This window comes from Brachyistius frenatus, unplaced genomic scaffold, assembly GCF_029030835.1.
Source record: "Brachyistius frenatus isolate BFR_SWC_R1_liver_20210118 unplaced genomic scaffold, ASM2903083v1 Contig_7, whole genome shotgun sequence".
NCBI lineage: Eukaryota > Metazoa > Chordata > Actinopteri > Embiotocidae > Brachyistius > Brachyistius frenatus.
Genome location: NW_027210606.1, coordinates 1,642,501 through 1,660,313, shown reverse-complemented (window position 1 = coordinate 1,660,313; position 17,813 = coordinate 1,642,501). Strand labels below are relative to the sequence as shown.

Here is a 17,813-nt window from a genome sequence, read left to right as displayed (position 1 = left end):
TCTGCTGCTTCTTACCTGCAGCGTACCTGCGTATCTTTATTCACATTTAAAAAAAAAAAAAAATGTACATTAAGTTTTGTTGTTTTCTTGTATAATTTTTATTTTTTTTATTTAACATTTTTTAACATGAGCAAACAAGATACAATATACTGGATGTGGAATTACAGTCACAGAAATCCCCCCCTGCTTGAGTCCCTTTTTCCATCCAATTTAACTCTAGTCCCACTTGTTTTTGTGGTAGAGGCTTAGACCACAACAGAAATTACTGTTGATATAAATACATCACAAAATCATCAAATATTTTTTTTTTTTTTTGAGAATTATAAACACTGATAGAAGGATATATTTTACATCATGTCATGTCATATTTTTCTTAAATGTTACATTTGTTAAATGTTACATGCTGTGTTTAAAAAATACATTACCAGTCTAGCCTTTTTCCCCACTGATGCATACAATGCATACAATAACATTGATAACATTTTTCAATGATATGAGGATTAAAGCACAAACTAGTTCTCAGCAGTCCTACAATATTGTATCTTTTTTTACAGACATTTTGTTTTATATCTGCCTGCATGGTGCTGTGATAATGAACCATCAGCTTATTGCTTGTGAGCTCCATTCTTAAATAATTTCCATTTTCACATATATACATCATTTTTTTAAGGTGAATTTTACCAGTAAAATGTCAATATGTAAAAAGCCAGGAGATAAACATCTTCAAGTGCAAGTCACAAAAACAATGGATTAATTCCCTGTAAATCCAGTGAGCGGCTGTCATAGAATTTCTCCCATTTAAGGCACTGGGTAATACTTTGCTACGCATCATTAGAATTACATTATATCAATTGGCGTGTGACCCCAATAGAGGATGAATTCAGGTGAACAACCATAAATGTCAAAGCAAATCCACCCAGTTGTGAGCCTTCTTCAGTCTCAGACAGAGATGTTCTTGTCCATCATGAAACGTAAATGCCACTCAAAACTCCTCTCCGGGCTCATTGCTTCATTGCCATTACATTTGAAGTGTTTAAAGGGTCTCCTCTGCTGATTTCCTGAGTTTGACACAAAAATCAATGTGTACTAGTACAGTACAATGTGAAATAGCAATAGCGCACATACATGTAGTCAGAAAAACATGCACAGCACAGATGTGTTTTTTTTTTTTATCAAGTGACATAAATTGTGATACTTAAAACAATGATTGCTTACCCCTGCTGAATTCACATTGCTCTGTTGCACTCTGTTCATGTGCAACAGAAACATTCTCACTCTAAATTTGATTTCTTGCTTAAACACATAGAGAACATCCTCCACAGGTAAATAGAAACATTGTGGTGTCTCAGTCCCTCTTTCACTGACAACATTTGAACCATTTTATCGAAGAGGCTTGTTGTTCCTCTGCAGTTCGAAGTGGGTGGAATGACCTTTAATGTGTCGGTGTTACTTGGGTACCATTATGTACAAACCCAATTGTAAGAAAACAAAACGTGTCTCACCATGACGCATGTTTCATTAGTATAATGAACATTTTAAGTAAACAGCTTTAGTTGGCAGATCAGTGCAGGTTTGCTATGGAAACCAAAAGCTACACATTCTGATCTGATTGTGTTTCTCTTAAGCCTCAGTTGCCTGGTTGCCAGCCTTAATGCTTCCATCGCATCTAGCAAGCTCTTTCTTATCCTCATCCCTGTGCTGTTCTTTCCTTCTCTTTTCGAGGGATCTAAAGACATCACAGGGGTTGACGTTACATTCTGGAAACTGCTCCAGGGCTCGTCGTGGCTTTTAACATCCACCTGGAAAGATGAACATGCACAACTGGGAAAGGACAGAGAGCTGTCCTCAGGCTTTACCTAACCTCTCCAAATTTCCTGTATTTCTCCTTCCCCCATTATTTCCTATCTTTCTTCCCTCTGACCCTCTCCTCCAATAAAAACTATATATCCCACTCCGCTCTGCATTTATATACCCGTTCAATAGAATTGTACAGTCACGTATTCAAAAGCACCCCACTGCCTTTCCTGTGAAGTGACTGAGCTAATGGTGTGCTGCTCGCGCCTGCTATCGCACCCCAGGGGGTTCTTTATCCATTTGCATTGCACATCACCATTTGTGGACGGTTTGAGTCTCTACACGGATTAATCCACACCTGTTAAGAAGTCAGCATGTAAAACTTTCCCTAACTTTAATTATCCTTGATTCTAGGCTGGAGTTTTTTGGTCGTAGCTCATACTGTGTTTATTTCCAGTTTGGTTGTTTGCTGTTTTTTCTGATCTGATCAAATGTTTGCGAGGTCCTGGATGAGCCTGTTTCGTTCCATAACCTCTTCAAAGCCTGACACAGCATCTCAAAAATTCATAAGCAATCAATAAAGTGAATATTTAATTGACAGTACCTGGCTACGTGTTGCTGTAGTTATTCATTGCAACATTGTAAAGTCAAACATATAAAGTTTTGGTACAGCAGCAAATTGTAAGATACATTTTTGAAGTGTGGTGTTCTTTCTTTTCCAACGACCATGCCTTCTTTCAAAGTACTGAGATGTCACAATGGTGTGTCGTATTTTGCTTTGTGTACCATTGCAAGCCCTCCTCAAACACTCAAGCAGTGCAGCTCTGCACACAGGCAGCGTCAATTAAGTCCCTGAGGGTTTAGTGTTTAGGCCTTTGGATGGAGATCGGGATTGGGCCTGGGAAACATCTGCAACAATATCTGCATCCTGCCTCTAAGTACATCCTCAGTAAATGCTGTTAACACCATGATGAAAAGATAAATAGCGACAATGAAGTTTGTTTATTTCTGTGCATGTTTTTGCATTAAAAAAAAAATCTGGTTTTGCATGGACAATAACAAATGATTATAAAAAACACCTCGAAGATTCTGGTGTCAGAATTTTCAATATGGCCACAAAAGAACAAATGTTCGGACACGTTGACTTACAGTGGGTCTAGCAGTAGGAGGGATATCCCCTGAATCAGTATCTACAAAGTCAGACCCAACTCAACTAACTTCAGTATTTATTTATTTTTTATTTTTTTCGTGACAGGTGGGAAACCTGGGCCTGCTCTTCATGTTGCTGTTCTTCATCTATGCTGCTCTGGGGGTGGAGCTGTTTGGAGAGCTCGGTAGGTCTTGAGCTACCACGTGTCTCATTGTGTGGCTTAACAATTTCATTTTTGTTTTGACTGGTCAAATAAAGAAAGGTTTGTTTATCAGCACCAGGAGTCTCCAACCAGTAGGTACTGGTCGAGTATGTGTGTTGAGTATCAGTTTGTTATTGTTCACATTAAAAAAAAAAAAAAAAAAGGGTATTCAGCTGGTTTGGTGTAGCTCAACTATGTGAATACATGTTAGTGTCCAAGAGCTACATGAGTAGCCATTGGTCACGTTCATTTTATTAGAGTCACTCTCTGAGGTGAAAAGGTTGGAGAACCCTGCTCTACACAAACATGATGTGAAATGATGTGTACCGCCAAGTATAAATGGAATAATTCGGTCTCTCTCCAGGCTCTTTAAGTCCCTTCTTTCCCCTCTCGTTGTCTCCTTCCAGTGTGTAACGCCGACTACCCCTGTGAAGGAATGAGCCGCCATGCGACCTTTGAAAACTTCGGAATGGCCTTCCTCACACTCTTCCAAGTTTCAACTGGTGACAACTGGAATGGCATCATGAAGGTACTTCGGTTTGAGAGAATTCAGTCATGTGTATTCACGTTGACAAAGGTTCACATCTCTCATGTGGACTGGGTTTTTTCATTGAGAACATCAACATGGTTGGTTTTCACTTTCCTCACTGTAACATCGTCTCCAACAGTAGAATCAGCACACGTTGTCTTTGATTAGGGTCAATCAGAATGGAGACTGTATGAAGCAGCTTGATTTGAAAATCTATGAAATGCATAAAGGAATCCATAAACGCACATATTTTCCTACTTTTTCAGCTGCTCAAATATATTTTACCAATCTCAGCTGTGAAAGAAGCTGAGAGGCAGAATTGTAATTGAAGGTCTTCAGTTCACATTCCTGGACCAGATGATATTTCGGTGGAGGAAACAAATTAATAATGACCGTGTCCTATAGTGAAGATGATCTAAAAAAAAGTGCACTCAAAGCCTTTAGAGGATGAATAAAGAAGAACATTTACATTCACAAAATCTTCACTCTCTAATCACAGTCAAGTACCTGGAGCTCTCAGAATTTTGGAACAGCTTATATCCAACGGTTAATCAGAGCTGATCAGGCTCTTAGAAAAAGTGATTGACTGTCTGCAAAGATCTTTTTCGGTGCTGTGAAAGTCTGACAACGTGTTCTGACAAGACATTACAAATTGCTTTTGGAGTGCTGCACTGAGTCTCGTGTCTAACATATGTACACAGAAATACTCATGAAATAGTTCCCCGAAGATAAGATTCAGATTTATGCAAAACACACTGATATTGGTCTCAGCCTTTGTATTGATAATTGCTCCTAAACATGTCGACATGACAACAGTTTATTGAATTATTGGCTGAATATTTAAATGAAACTTTAATATTTCAAAAATAGTGTATGTCATATGTGAAGCAAAAATGCCAAAGGTGTTGGTGCTGGATTTGCAACTTCTTCATTTTATATTATTTTCCACTGAACTGAATGTTTTGAGATGTTGCACTGTTGAACTGTTGGGCTCTATGAGATGGTGAAGAGAATTGTTCACAACATGCTGACACTGTATCAACCCTGCCTCAACCCCAAGCTCTCCCATATCTCCTCTATCCACCAGGACACCCTGAGGGAGTGCCCACCGGGTCATTCGGGCACCGACTACGACTGCCATGCCGGACTGCAGTTCATTTCCCCGATGTATTTCGTGTCCTTCGTGCTCACCGCTCAGTTCGTTCTGATAAACGTGGTGGTCGCCGTGCTCATGAAGCATCTGGACGATTCCAACAAGGAGGCTCAGGAGAACGCCGAGATGGACGCCGAGATCGAGATGGAGCTGGCTCAGGGGGGCCTCTGCTGCATGACCGGGGGCATCGGAGCTATTGCTGGGGCCACAGGTGGTGCTGCGAGCGGGGCGGCCATAGGCGGCGCTGCGTCTGGTGCAATTACAGCGGGGACAGTCGGGGGTCCAAGTGGCAGGGGCATGACACCGCTGCGAGATGGAGGAGGAGGCAGTGCAGCTTATGAGGGACACGCACACCATCGATGTCGCCTCTATTCTCCTGCTCAGGTAAGTGGACTTTCATTCAGGACATTCAGGAGAGTAATTACTGCTCACTACTGCTCACTTTTTTTATACACCCATATTCATGCAGACAGGTATGGGCACCCAAATTCAATACTTTTACGGCACTGACCGAAATGCTTTGTTCGATCTATCTATTATCGAAAAAAATGGCATGTCCTTTGGCACCAAAGTTCAATGGCTTGACATTTTCCACACCAACACATTTTTGTTGTAAAACTTAGCAGCATCATTGAACCTCAGCATTTACCATGTGTAGCCTCTAATTGTGTGGTCCTCCGACGTACATAAAACCACTCAGTAAATATCACATTGGAACACCTTATTTCACTCTTTCCAAACTGATTTTGGCCACATCGCATATCTGTCTGTTACATCCGCTGTCGTAACTATAGGCTTCTCTATGTGCAGCCAACGAGTGTCCACTGATAGCATGAGACATTTAGGGGACATTCGTTAATTGCGGCTACAGCAAACAACTTATGTCACACTCTCCCCCTCTAATGTGCATGAAAACCAAAGATTGGTACTGTAAATTTTATTTAATTTTTCTTAAAATTATTTTTTATCAAACTGGTTCTGAAAAAGGAACTGCTTTCAAAAACAAAAAAAAATGAAAAGAACACTCACTTCTACTACATGCAGATAATTGTGGTGAGAAAGCAAATAACGTTTTTATGAATTGTTGAAGTGTCTGATCTGATAACAATATTCATTTTTCCATCTTTTTTACTTGAGTCACAACACAGTCTGTGAAAAGACATTTAATCTCAATACACAAAGTTCCTATGAAACCCATTTTAGTTTATTTGTGATATACTTTCTACTTTCTTTTTCACTGAGCGTTACTGTACCAGTAATTAAAGGAAAATGATGACCACAGAGATTACTGATTATCTTAATAGATATGTCAAAATCTCTCCCACACAATCTTGATAGAGTTGCTTACAGCTTTGCAACTTCACAATGATATATGGTCACTAAAAGGCTGGGACATAGTGCATGCCTGAGATGTCTAAAAATAAAAAATAAAAAGCTATGATTTAACTTGAAACTAGATTTATTTTGAAGACTGTATAAACTAAAGTGTTTGACTCAAATGTTCAGCATTTCAAAAAAAAAAAAGAAGATAGAAACCAATGTCCTGCTTATACTATACTGCCACATGTGGTTACAACCTACGTGCTGGACAGTTCTCAGTTTGGGATCACAAGCAACACGCTAACAGTGAGCTGTGAGTCTGCTGAACACCGAGCTGCAAACTGTATCCAAACATTACACCCTCTCTGAATTCAGATAGTAGTGCCACGCAGATGAGTCATCAGTCTCTGAGTCACATTCAACAGTATAATGACAAGATTATCAATTTAATAACTGACTGTGATAATACATTTTATGTGTTACAGCTTGTAGTGCCACTTCAGACAGTCACAGACTGAGCGCTGTTTTGTTTTGATACTTTGATAGTTTATTCAAGGTAACACATACTGCAGTCTCACCCACAGCGGGGAAGGTAGAAAATTCAGACAGTAGTTTCTGCAATTATACATTAACCAGGCACTCAGCTCACAAAAAAAAATAATCAAATAACTATCGTGATTATCAAAAATACCAAATATTCAGTGGCTTCTGATTCTAAAATGTGTGGGTTTGTTTGTTCTTTTTTGACTGCTGATCCAAAAACACAAGTAATTCGCAGATCCCATCTTAAACCAACTGAACTAAACAATTCATTGGATAATAGAAAATAACAAAGAGGTCATTGATTAAGAAAATAGGGTTTAAACTAAAGCTTGTTGACAGTATTAATTAGTCTGCCAAGTATATTCTTCATTAATTGTTGGTTTATAAAACATTATAAAACAGTGAAAACCGCCCATCACAATCTTCTTGAGCACCAAGGTGACTGTATTCAATTTCTAGTTTTATCAGACAAACAGCCCAAAACACCAAATTATTCAAAGTACCATAATATAAGACCACAAAAAGGAACAAATCCATAATTTAAGAACATGAAACCATCAAATGTTTGGCAGTTTTTCAAGAAAAGATATTGGTGAATAGTTGGTGATTCATTTCCTTTCGATTGGCTAATTGAGTAACTGTTGCCGCTCACATTAGCTGCAGCCCTATTGATAACAAAACTTTATTTAACAGGCTATAAACATGTCATGACACTCAGCTACACAATGCATGATTGGCATGTTTATCGTGGTTAGTTCAAGATCTCATTAACTTTACCTAATGCATCACCTGATGCTGCTTATCCAGCCAGACTCTGTGCACATCAGCTGGAATTGTTCTTAATCATGAGATGCAGCTGTCCCACTTGTGCAAATATAAGGTGCTGGTGGCTTTTACACGCGTGCACAAAGATATGCTAAAACACACAAAAACCACAGCAGAGGACCACCGTGCACACATGTGCAAAGATACTCGATGGCCGCTGTTTCCAGCATTCTAAAAATACCATCACTGTGGGCAGAGGCAGTGTTGGCTCTCATTCTTCAGCTCCCTGATTGCTGCATCTCAAACAGCCAAGTCAGAACAGGCTACATTTATAATCACACATACAATCACATAACCTACTGATGAGAACTAGAAGTGGCCCCACTGAGGCAGAAAGACAGGAACCAGTAGATAGACAAGCAAAGAAGAGGGGAGACGAAATAGAGAAAACCGACAAATAGAACAAATATGAATGAAAATCAGCAGCAACATGAGGAGGGAGACGAAATAGAGAAAACTGACTGTGGGAAGACTGTGAGAGAAAACTGTGGGGAGTGACTAAAGGTGTGTTTGGACCAAGCAAGTCAACGGTGGAGTGTTTATTCCTTTACTTCGATTTGTTTGGGCGGGTGGCAGCATTTCCAAGCAAACTGCAAGGTGACTAATTAGACATGACCCTGTAAACACAAGTGCAAGCTGAGTTTTATACCTACAAAGCTGCCACAACAATTCTCACATGATTTCTATCTCTTTATTTATTTATGTAGTCTGGAATTGACAGCCGATATATTCATCAAATTAAATCTGGAAAAGACCTTTATCACTAACACAAAGGCAAGAAATCCCAAATCATATGACTATTTCTAATCTGCAGTTTGTTTAACCCACTAAATAATGCAATATTAGAGATTTTGCATTAGTACTAGTAAAAAGATTGTACTAAAATAGAGAGGAGATTGTGGATTTAGAGACAAAACTATAGTAATAGCTGGAATTGAGACCAAAATTAACCTGCTTGGGGCCTGCTTGCATAGTTGCACATTCACTCTCCTTCTAGCTCTGTTTTGGTCCCCACCTGCACCATCAAACTTTTAAACTGCTAACACCCCAGTATTGTACTGTATGTTCACCTGCAATTTCTAACTCAGTTTGTTGTTTGATGATGTGCAGGTAATGTACAAGGGTGTTTATTTATTTTGACTGAAAACACTAAAACATTTTTTTTTTTAAATAAAGAAATGGTAAAAGCTGTGAGAGTGAATACAAGCTGAGGGCCTACAGAAATAAAACACAATGCTGAAACAATCAGAAAATCTGACGGGATCCGAGAGTGCATTGATGATTTTTGTGGGTTTTTCCACTTTGTGCAACCTCTTTCACATTGTCCACTTAACGCAACTCTCTGTAAACAATATTTATTTACATGTTTACCACATTTTTGACTTTATTAGTTGTCAATATGTCAATACGTTTACAGGCAGATCTGCTGCGCTCAAGTGGCAAAACAATAAAAATGCCACCTTAAACGCCACACTATGGCTGTGTCTCAAATTACATACTTACACACTTATGCTGTGTGGCGTACTTACGTACTAACACCCACTATTTTAAGTGCATAAGTGTGTGAAATTAGATTTTTTTTTATTTATTTTTTTTAAAGACTACATGATAAAGGAATAAATATGTAATTACTTCCTGTGATATTAATCATGCTGCACATCACAGAAATATTTTAGTTCTAATCTTTTTTTAAAATGTATTTATTGAACTTAGAGAACTATGCAACTAAATGTTACGAGAATAAATCATAAAAGTGGCGCAGCTTTACAGAACACAGTCTGTGACGAATATAGAAACAACTACTACATCAGCGGTCAAAATAAGAGCTTTAGATGCTCTTTAATTCATGTTAATTTAACACAGGCCCGCTGTATTCACAAAAACAAAATGCAGTCTCTTACAATTTAAAACTTACACATTGTCTGTAGCATACAGTAATATGTAATCACGTCCATTGATAATAAACATTTGATGAGAACATTTTATTGTGAAGGCCACATTTTCCGCAAACCCCGCCACCTCCATTTTTTCCACTTATTACGAGTTTATTTTGGTGAGAAGATGAGAGAAGGAAAACCATACTGACTGTAAATAAGGAGTTATTTGTGTTAATAAAGTGAGTTTTGTCTGAAAAGACTTACTTAATGCCCTAATACTTTCAGCACATTTTCTGCTAACGGCTTGTTTTTGCTGAAAAACTGCAAGAATTTTGAAAATTTGCAGGTCCCTGAAATATTGTGAAGTTTGCTTGAATTTGCGTTAATTATTGATCGCAATTTCCTGGAGGGACTGACTGTTGTCAGATAGAGGCCTTCAGTATCTTCATTGTGTGCGTGAAACTGGAGGCATGAAAACATGTTAATGTTTAGGTAAAATTACCAAACAAAGCCAGCAGAGAGTTTGGAAGGTGATGCATTCAAATGTTATTTTGGGTAAGTGCCCAACAGCCATGTGCACTACATGTGCTAACGTGTAAATGTACCAACAAATTCAGAGACAGCCTCCAACATGATTGTTTTCTCTGTGCCGTCAACATCGACTGGCCACTTCTAATCCCCAAATTTCACCATTGACCAACCCAACCGCCATATTGTGTGACATTCCCCTTAGCTACAGCTTCAGAAACTGGAATCAGATTCTGACAGGATTCTTTCAGCAAAAAAAACAACAAAACATGGGTTTGTTAGTAACTATCTAATAAGGAAAGAAATTAACTTTGTCATCCATCTAAAATAATGACATTGAATCAAAGGGTGAGCGAGCAGGAATGAGGGAGCTGCGACAGAGGCTGACTTTGGAACAGCTGTGAGGTTGAGTGGGTGGCAGCCTTCACCAGGGTCCCATTGTGCTTATTGCTCATTGTCTGACAGCCTACTGGTATTTTTAACCAGGAACGGCGTAAAAAGAGAGCTGGAACAAGAAAGGGGAGGAGCTCTTTTGATGGTCTTTTCTTTTTTTTTTTAACTGCGCTGTATTTTTAATCTCTATTCTGATTAGCCAGCATTTACAGATTAAAAGCACAATGTAGGGTCTGTTCTTATGTGCGTTTATATTGATATTAAGAACACATGGCCAAGAAAAACACCATCACAATAAACATGATGACTGCAGTAAACCAGTATACACAAGAAACATACAACCAGCAAAAAAATATAAACACAATTAAAAAATATTTGTTATTTTTTTTTTAATGACACGCAAGAGTACAGGAAGCAAATTCAATCAACTGGAATAATTAAGAGAAAGTAAAGCAGGTCAGTCCTTTTCAGTTTGTTTTTAGTCCCTACGTGAGCAAAACAAATGAGCACAAGTCAGCATTAAGCAGACCCATACTGAATACTGCCCTGATGAAAATATATATGTATATTTAAAATGAGTAGGCAAACAAGCCAAGTGAAACACAAAGCTCATTAGAGCCACTCAACTTATTTCAATCGTATTACTGTTAACATACTGAATAGTCACAGAATCTCTTTTGCAGTTGACTCATTAGATCCCCAGAGATCATTAAGGCTCCCTGTGGAGACGGTCGGCTATTTTGGAAAATGATGTACAGCTCATAAGTGGAAGTCCAGAGTCCAGAAAGGAAAAACTATGCAGTATGAGTTTCATCCTTTTGCCTCTGCTGTCATATGCCTCCTTCACCTTTAGGTTCACAGAGGTTTGCAGAACTGTCACGTATAAGAAGATGCAACATTTGGTGTCAACTCCTTCCAAAACAACTCCAGGAACGACAGCCAGGCCGATATTATTCAGAAGCTGTTGAATTTTTTTGTGCTCCTGAAAAGACTTTGCTAATTACTCCAGCACGAGGAGGTTGTGGTGATTTGTGAACAAAACATTTAGATAAAAGGCAGTCATTAACTCACTGTCATTAAGTGGATGCACACTAGTTGTAATTAGTTAGGATGAGGCTTGCAGGGCCTCAGAAAGTAAAAGTCAACAACACCAAGAGAGGAAAAACACTTTTTATCGAGTGGTAAATAATAAACAGTTGCCAACTGATGATAAACAGTTATCATCTTCAGACAGACTCTCCTGGAAGCCACTCATACTGCTGTAATCATGCAACGAGATGGAATTAGTAAAAAATGAAGAAAAGATTACCTCAGCACAAGTGGCCAAATATTGTGTTAATGGCTGCCAGCGTCTCAGGCTGTGCTCTAAATCACGTACTTTCCTTAGTACACTAAAATATAGTAATCTTACAACTGCAGTACTTGGATTTCGACAGGGTATTGTTGTGTTAAACCAAACACTGCCGTCCCGCACTTACTGGAAATAACTAGAGCGTTTGAATGCATCACCAGCCCACATATCTGCCGGCTTCGATTATTTTACCCAGAAATGAATGTGTTTTTGTGCCTTCTGTTTAACGCACACAATAAACACACTGATGGCTTCTATCCAACAGCAGTATTGTGGTACTCAGTGAAAAAGAAACACTGTTGTGTGCTGTTCGACAGCTGCAGCCTCCTTGGCCACTGCACTTTGAAAATACTTTAGGTCGGTGGAATCTCCTTTTATGCTACCTGGGCAACACTGTTAGATGTGAAAGCATTATTAAATTGTCATATATTGATTTTGAGGGGGGGATGATGATGATGATGCACAATGTGTAGTTCTGAGATTTTCGGATAGGAGACAGCAGGTAGCAGTGCAGAGAATCAAACGGGGTCATGGGCACCATTTACCACAACCACGGCCCCCAGCCTGGCCAATCAATCAGGCTGCCTCACCCCTCGCTGTGCGTCTCGCAGCACTTGACACAATGTGTATGTGTGTGCTCAGTACATCGTGAGTGCTGCCAAGAACTGGCCATCGACTGCAGTTGCCCCTTTCACCTCACACCCTTTAGCAGTTTATATGGAGAGAAATAGTAGGAAAGAGAAGGTACTGGAGGGAGCAAATAGTTTGAACTGCAGACGTGCCACCGAGGGACTGGGAGAGCATATGTGGAGACATGTAACCTGGAAGAGAAAGCCAGACTAAGAAACTCAAATCAAAAACCATAAAATCCAAGTGACTAAAATGATCACGCAGGAATCTGTCATTTCCTCCAGGTCCTCCACTGCCACCAATCCCCAGCTCCCTGTAGATTAATGCCGGTTTTGTTTTTAGTCACACAATTAATCGTACATGTTTGACATTCGTCTGCCCCTTTGCCTGCTCGGCTTTTAGCGAGCAAAAGTCACCGATCTCTGCCTTGCACCTGCCATCAGCAGCTGAAAATAACACCAGCTTCACATGATGTAGTCAGTACATATGTTATCCAAAAGAAGTGAGGAAGAGACAGTGAAGGGAAAGAAAAGGGCACAGGAGAGTCAGTGAAAAGTGTTTGCTGCACTATTTAACTTCACAGTCTGCATGTAGTGTGACAGGAGCATTAGCAACTTAAAGAAGTAGTTCAACACTATGATTGATGGAAATGTGTTTGATTGCATTTTGCCGTCTGTTAGATGAGAAGATGGACACCACTCTTGGACAGCGTACTTCCTGTGCTTTTTTTGCTCAATGCGAACCTAAAGATCAATGCCATGTGTGTGTGTGTGTGTGTGTGTGTGTGTGTGTGTGTGTGTGTGTGTGTGTGTGTGTGTGTGTGTGTGTGTGTGTGTGTGTGTGTGTGTGTGTGTGTGTATTGCAGGAGAGCCAGTGGCTGGACAGTGTGTCTCTACTGATTAAGGACTCATTGGAAGGCGACATGATTGACAACCTGTCCGGTTCTGTTTTTCACCACTACTGCTCTCCTCCTGTCTGCAAGGACTGCAAGAGTCACCCACAAGAGGTGAGTGGGGTGCACACGCACACACACACACACACACACACACACACACACACACACACACACACACACACACACACACACACACACACACACACACACACAGACACACACACGCACGCACACACTACCTTGCAAGCTATAAATAACTATCCAGACTGGTGTATGGCAGATTATCAGTCGTCATGCAGCCGTGTTAATAAAGCCTTTTTTCCTACCCGACAGATATGACTGATTTTCACCTTTTTTGTATTCACCCATGCATCAGGAGCAGCAGTTTTGATTGTACCTGTGTTAAACCCACTTTCAATCCTCTTCTCTGCTTTACTTTTTTTTTTTTTTTTTTTCACCTTGTATCAAATCGTACAAACGGTATTCAAATAACAATAGGTGGGATCAACCAAAAATCTGTCAACCATAAGTTGTATCATCTGACTGCATGCTAACGGTCACACTGACAGACACGAACACAGATGTTTAACAATGTTTTACGTTTAAAGCCCAAATCTGAAAACCTGTTACTTTGACTTCACAACCCACATACAAGAGGGTTCATACAATGTGACTACATATATTACACACATGAATATATTCTAAGTACATCTAATATAAACATAAGGCAGCAAAAAAAAACTGCTGTGAAGACTGGGGATGGTTGTTACATGGGGAGAGTTGTAACAACACCAATTCCTCCAGTGAGGACCAAGATAGGAGTAATTTTATAATGTCAGTGTTTCCCCATATCCCACCTGAACCCACATGGAGATTCTCAAGGCTGTAAACAGGCACATACAGATTCTATAGAGGGGAAAACAATTATTTTAAAGTAAGAAAGTACAGTTTTTTACCAAGACAATTTTTTGTTTAGTACTTATACGATTGCAGATAAAATCACATGGCGTGGACGCAATTGTAGTTTATCAGGCGACATGTGATGCATTTTAACCCTGCTAATATCAAACCACTATGCTTATACAGCTAGTTAAACAATGGGGTGGGTTGGAACACATCTGAAAGAAGTATGACAACCATCTCTTTGCATATAAGTATTCAGTTTTTTTTGTTTTTTTTTAATAATTTTTACAGTAGGCCTATGGGCAGGGGGAAATAATGACTGATGAAGGAGTGCCTGCCAATGGCTTAAAAAAAAAAAAAAAAACATCTGATGAGAATACAAAGAAGGGAAAGTCAGTCAGATTAGTTGCGAAGGAACATGGGATCTGTCATGTAACGCTGAACAAATTCTGCAAATCACTGCAGAAGCTGACAGACCAGGGGATGTTCATAGAAAAGAATAAAGGCAAAGATGACAGAGTGCACTCCAGCATTCATTTGTCACCATTGTGACTCTGAATAAGAGTATACACCTGCAGTCACACACAATCACAGATACATTGACATCCTTTTCACATAGGCCCACACATTCTGTAGTTTCATAGTGGTAGTGTTAATTAAGCATATATTGTTAATGGTTTAAAAAAAAAAAAAAAAGGTTTTCATGTAGACTTTTACACAAACACACACACACACACACACACACACACACACACACACACACACACACACACACACACACACACACACACACACACACACACACACACACACACACACACACACACACACACACTCCACAGAAAGTGGATTTGAGTTATAGTGAGTCACAGAGCGAGAGACACTGTTCTGGGTTCTTCTTATTTTGTGCTTTGATATCAATAGACCTCCAGGAGCACACTGCATTGTGTCACCTCTGTTTTACTTCCTCTGTCTAATTGTTACAACTTACCCTAGTAGTGGCAAAGGTTGTAACAAAGTTAAAAGCACATATGTCACACTTATGAGGTCTGTAATATTCTTGCTGAGGTTTGACTTCGTGCCTGTTGTAGAAAACAAACGTGGGAAGTTGTCTCAAAGTTGAGGTGCTGAAGCTAAACATGTTTCAAACATACTTTACATTCTTGTTCTGAAAAACATTTTCTCAAATGAACTGTAAAATGGACATAATGGGCTCCATATGCATCCAACATAAAAAAAATACAAATACGAATTTGATAGCTTAAATGTTAAGGTTTCTAAGTCTTGGTGGTAGGTCTTATCGAGACATTCAATCAAACAAATCGTTTTTTGGTGACATAAAAGCCTTTGCCAGTGGGAAGCCAGTGAGGGATTGTGTCCTGCTGATTTGTCTGTCTAAACTATACATCTCAGTAAAACAAGGGGACGGCTGGAAATATACTTGTTTTTGAACCACATTTGCTTCAACAGCCATTGATGCCGTGAATATTGTTGCTCACATACTTGCCTCTGTTCTCTGTGTGTTACTGGGGGACTCCGCCAGAAGGCACACCAGAGAAACAAGGATGTAAACAATAAACACGGTAACAATGGAAAGGGGGTCACTACAACAAAACACGCCATCGGCACCATCCCCACTCTGTATTTTTCCATTTAGTTTTGCTTGCCCTGACCCTGTCACGTCTCCATACTGCCCCGACACCACCCTCACTGATCATGTGAATAGTAAACCTTGGAGACACGTTGCTTTCATTTCTCAGGATGTACACAACCAATACTCCAAACAGACGCAGGATACGTGAGGCAGCCATTGTGTTCACATGAATGCGTAGTTGAAAACAAAAACATATTTGGCCACAGAGCTACGGAGCTTTAATGGACAGCAGGGAAGGGGGACATTGCCATTTAGAGGACAATTATAAAAAAAAAAAAAGTGCACGAATGTTCTCAGTATTTCCATCATAGAAGGAACATATTTATGCTTGAGAGGTCTGGGTACATTGACCTGAAAGAAAACGGGTCCCTTAACATACTTATGTATGCTTCCACTCAGTGACAAGCCTTCATGCTCCAAAAAAAACAACAAGTTTTATACTCCAAAACCAACACCTGCAATCTGCTGTTGTTTTGAGTAATCCTCTCGTACATCAGCTCTTTCAGTCTTCATTAAAATCATGTTTGTGGAATAAACATATCCAGTGTTTTTGTGTGTGAAAAGCAAAGTGAGAGTAAGTAGCATGTGTATATAAAGCCCATAAAAGCATGTGGTCATACCATATTATATTAGTCATAGTGTGTGTGTGTGTGTGTGTGTGTGTGTGTGTGTGTGTGTGTGTGTGTGTGTGTGTGTGTGTGTGTGTGTGTGTGTGTGTGTGTGTGTGTGTGTGTGTGTGTGTGTGTGTGCTTGCCCCAGATATGTTCACAAAAGCCTCCTTTAATTTAAATGATACTATCAATGTCATGCCAACGTGATAACTTAATGAAATCATGGCGGTTAACCGTCAGAGGGTCAAGGGGGGAGAGACACACTTTGTATTAATCTTGTAGATGTATCCAGCACACACACACACACACACACACACACACACACACACACACACACACACACACACACACACACACACACACACACACACACACACACACACACACACACACACACACACACACACACACACATAGATACGTCCATATCCCCCAGCCAATGAGATTGAACATGTAGATGAATGTACATGAATCCACACCATCTTCCATTTCCCCAGGTTGTTTGTATTCAGCTCAGTTCACTGACAATATTGTTATTTACGTGTGTACCGATTGTATCTCCAGACAGAAACTCACGAGAAGCCTTTCAACGTACAAATAATCCTAAAAATGTTCGAAAGCTTTGGAATTTACAGTTGTTTTTTTTAACCACTGTTGTTTTGGGGTCTCCGCCCAACAAACTAAAATACTTAATTTGAGCAGTTTGGTTTTTCAAATGAACGATTCCAATAGATTTTCATAAATGATATGAATAGAAATCATCTAATCTTTCAAGGTGTCAAGATTTATAAAAGAAGTCTGCATAAAAAAAGGTTTGTGCGCCAGAGATGGAGCTAAAGCCAAATTCTGATGTACATGAAATATTTTTAAAACGATTTTCACTGTTTAATCCCAGTAAGGTGAGATGAAGGTCACTTTGATGTTCTTGTAATATATATGCAAATGAGCAGTGAATGTTGGGATTACATTTTAATCAAGACATGGTACACAACTTTAATAAAGTTCCCATAGCTACGAAATTGCTGTGCTCAGTGTGTTCAATATGTGAAGGACTAACTGACAAAATCTCATTTTTGTCCCTCAAAGATGTATGTTATATGCACTTGAACTGTTTTTTTTTCCAGTTTTCATCTGACTTTATTCCTTTCAAAATAAAATCAGACACAGTTAATATAAAAATTAAATGTGTTTCTAAGATAGTAATAGCTTCAGTACATCTAATATTGCATATGGGTCAGATGTCAAAATTAGCGCAATATTTTCTCTGCCTTTTACAATCATGCCACGTCTCTCTCAAAAGTCCAATCACGCTTTTCACCACCAAATGATTTACACACATGTGCCTCACAAGTGAATGCACATCAGTCTCGCATAAGAACTAAAACCAATTTCAGATCAGGTGACTGCCTGGTTTCCACTTGATATACGCTCAAGCTGCACATTACATTTCAATCT

The 17,813-nt window shown here is 39.4% G+C and overlaps 1 protein-coding gene across 1 annotated transcript in view; it reads left to right on the top strand.

Annotated features, from left to right (window-relative positions):
* LOC138615727 (voltage-dependent T-type calcium channel subunit alpha-1I) overlaps window positions 1-17,813 on the top strand; it is a 230,881-nt gene that overhangs the window by 200,632 nt on the left and 12,436 nt on the right. Inside the window, exons 31-34 of the mRNA XM_069689510.1 lie at window positions 3,050-3,128; window positions 3,554-3,675; window positions 4,763-5,212; window positions 13,161-13,301. Of these exons, the coding sequence (XP_069545611.1) occupies window positions 3,050-3,128; window positions 3,554-3,675; window positions 4,763-5,212; window positions 13,161-13,301 (792 nt within the window). The remainder of the gene's footprint in view (window positions 1-3,049; window positions 3,129-3,553; window positions 3,676-4,762; window positions 5,213-13,160; window positions 13,302-17,813) is intronic.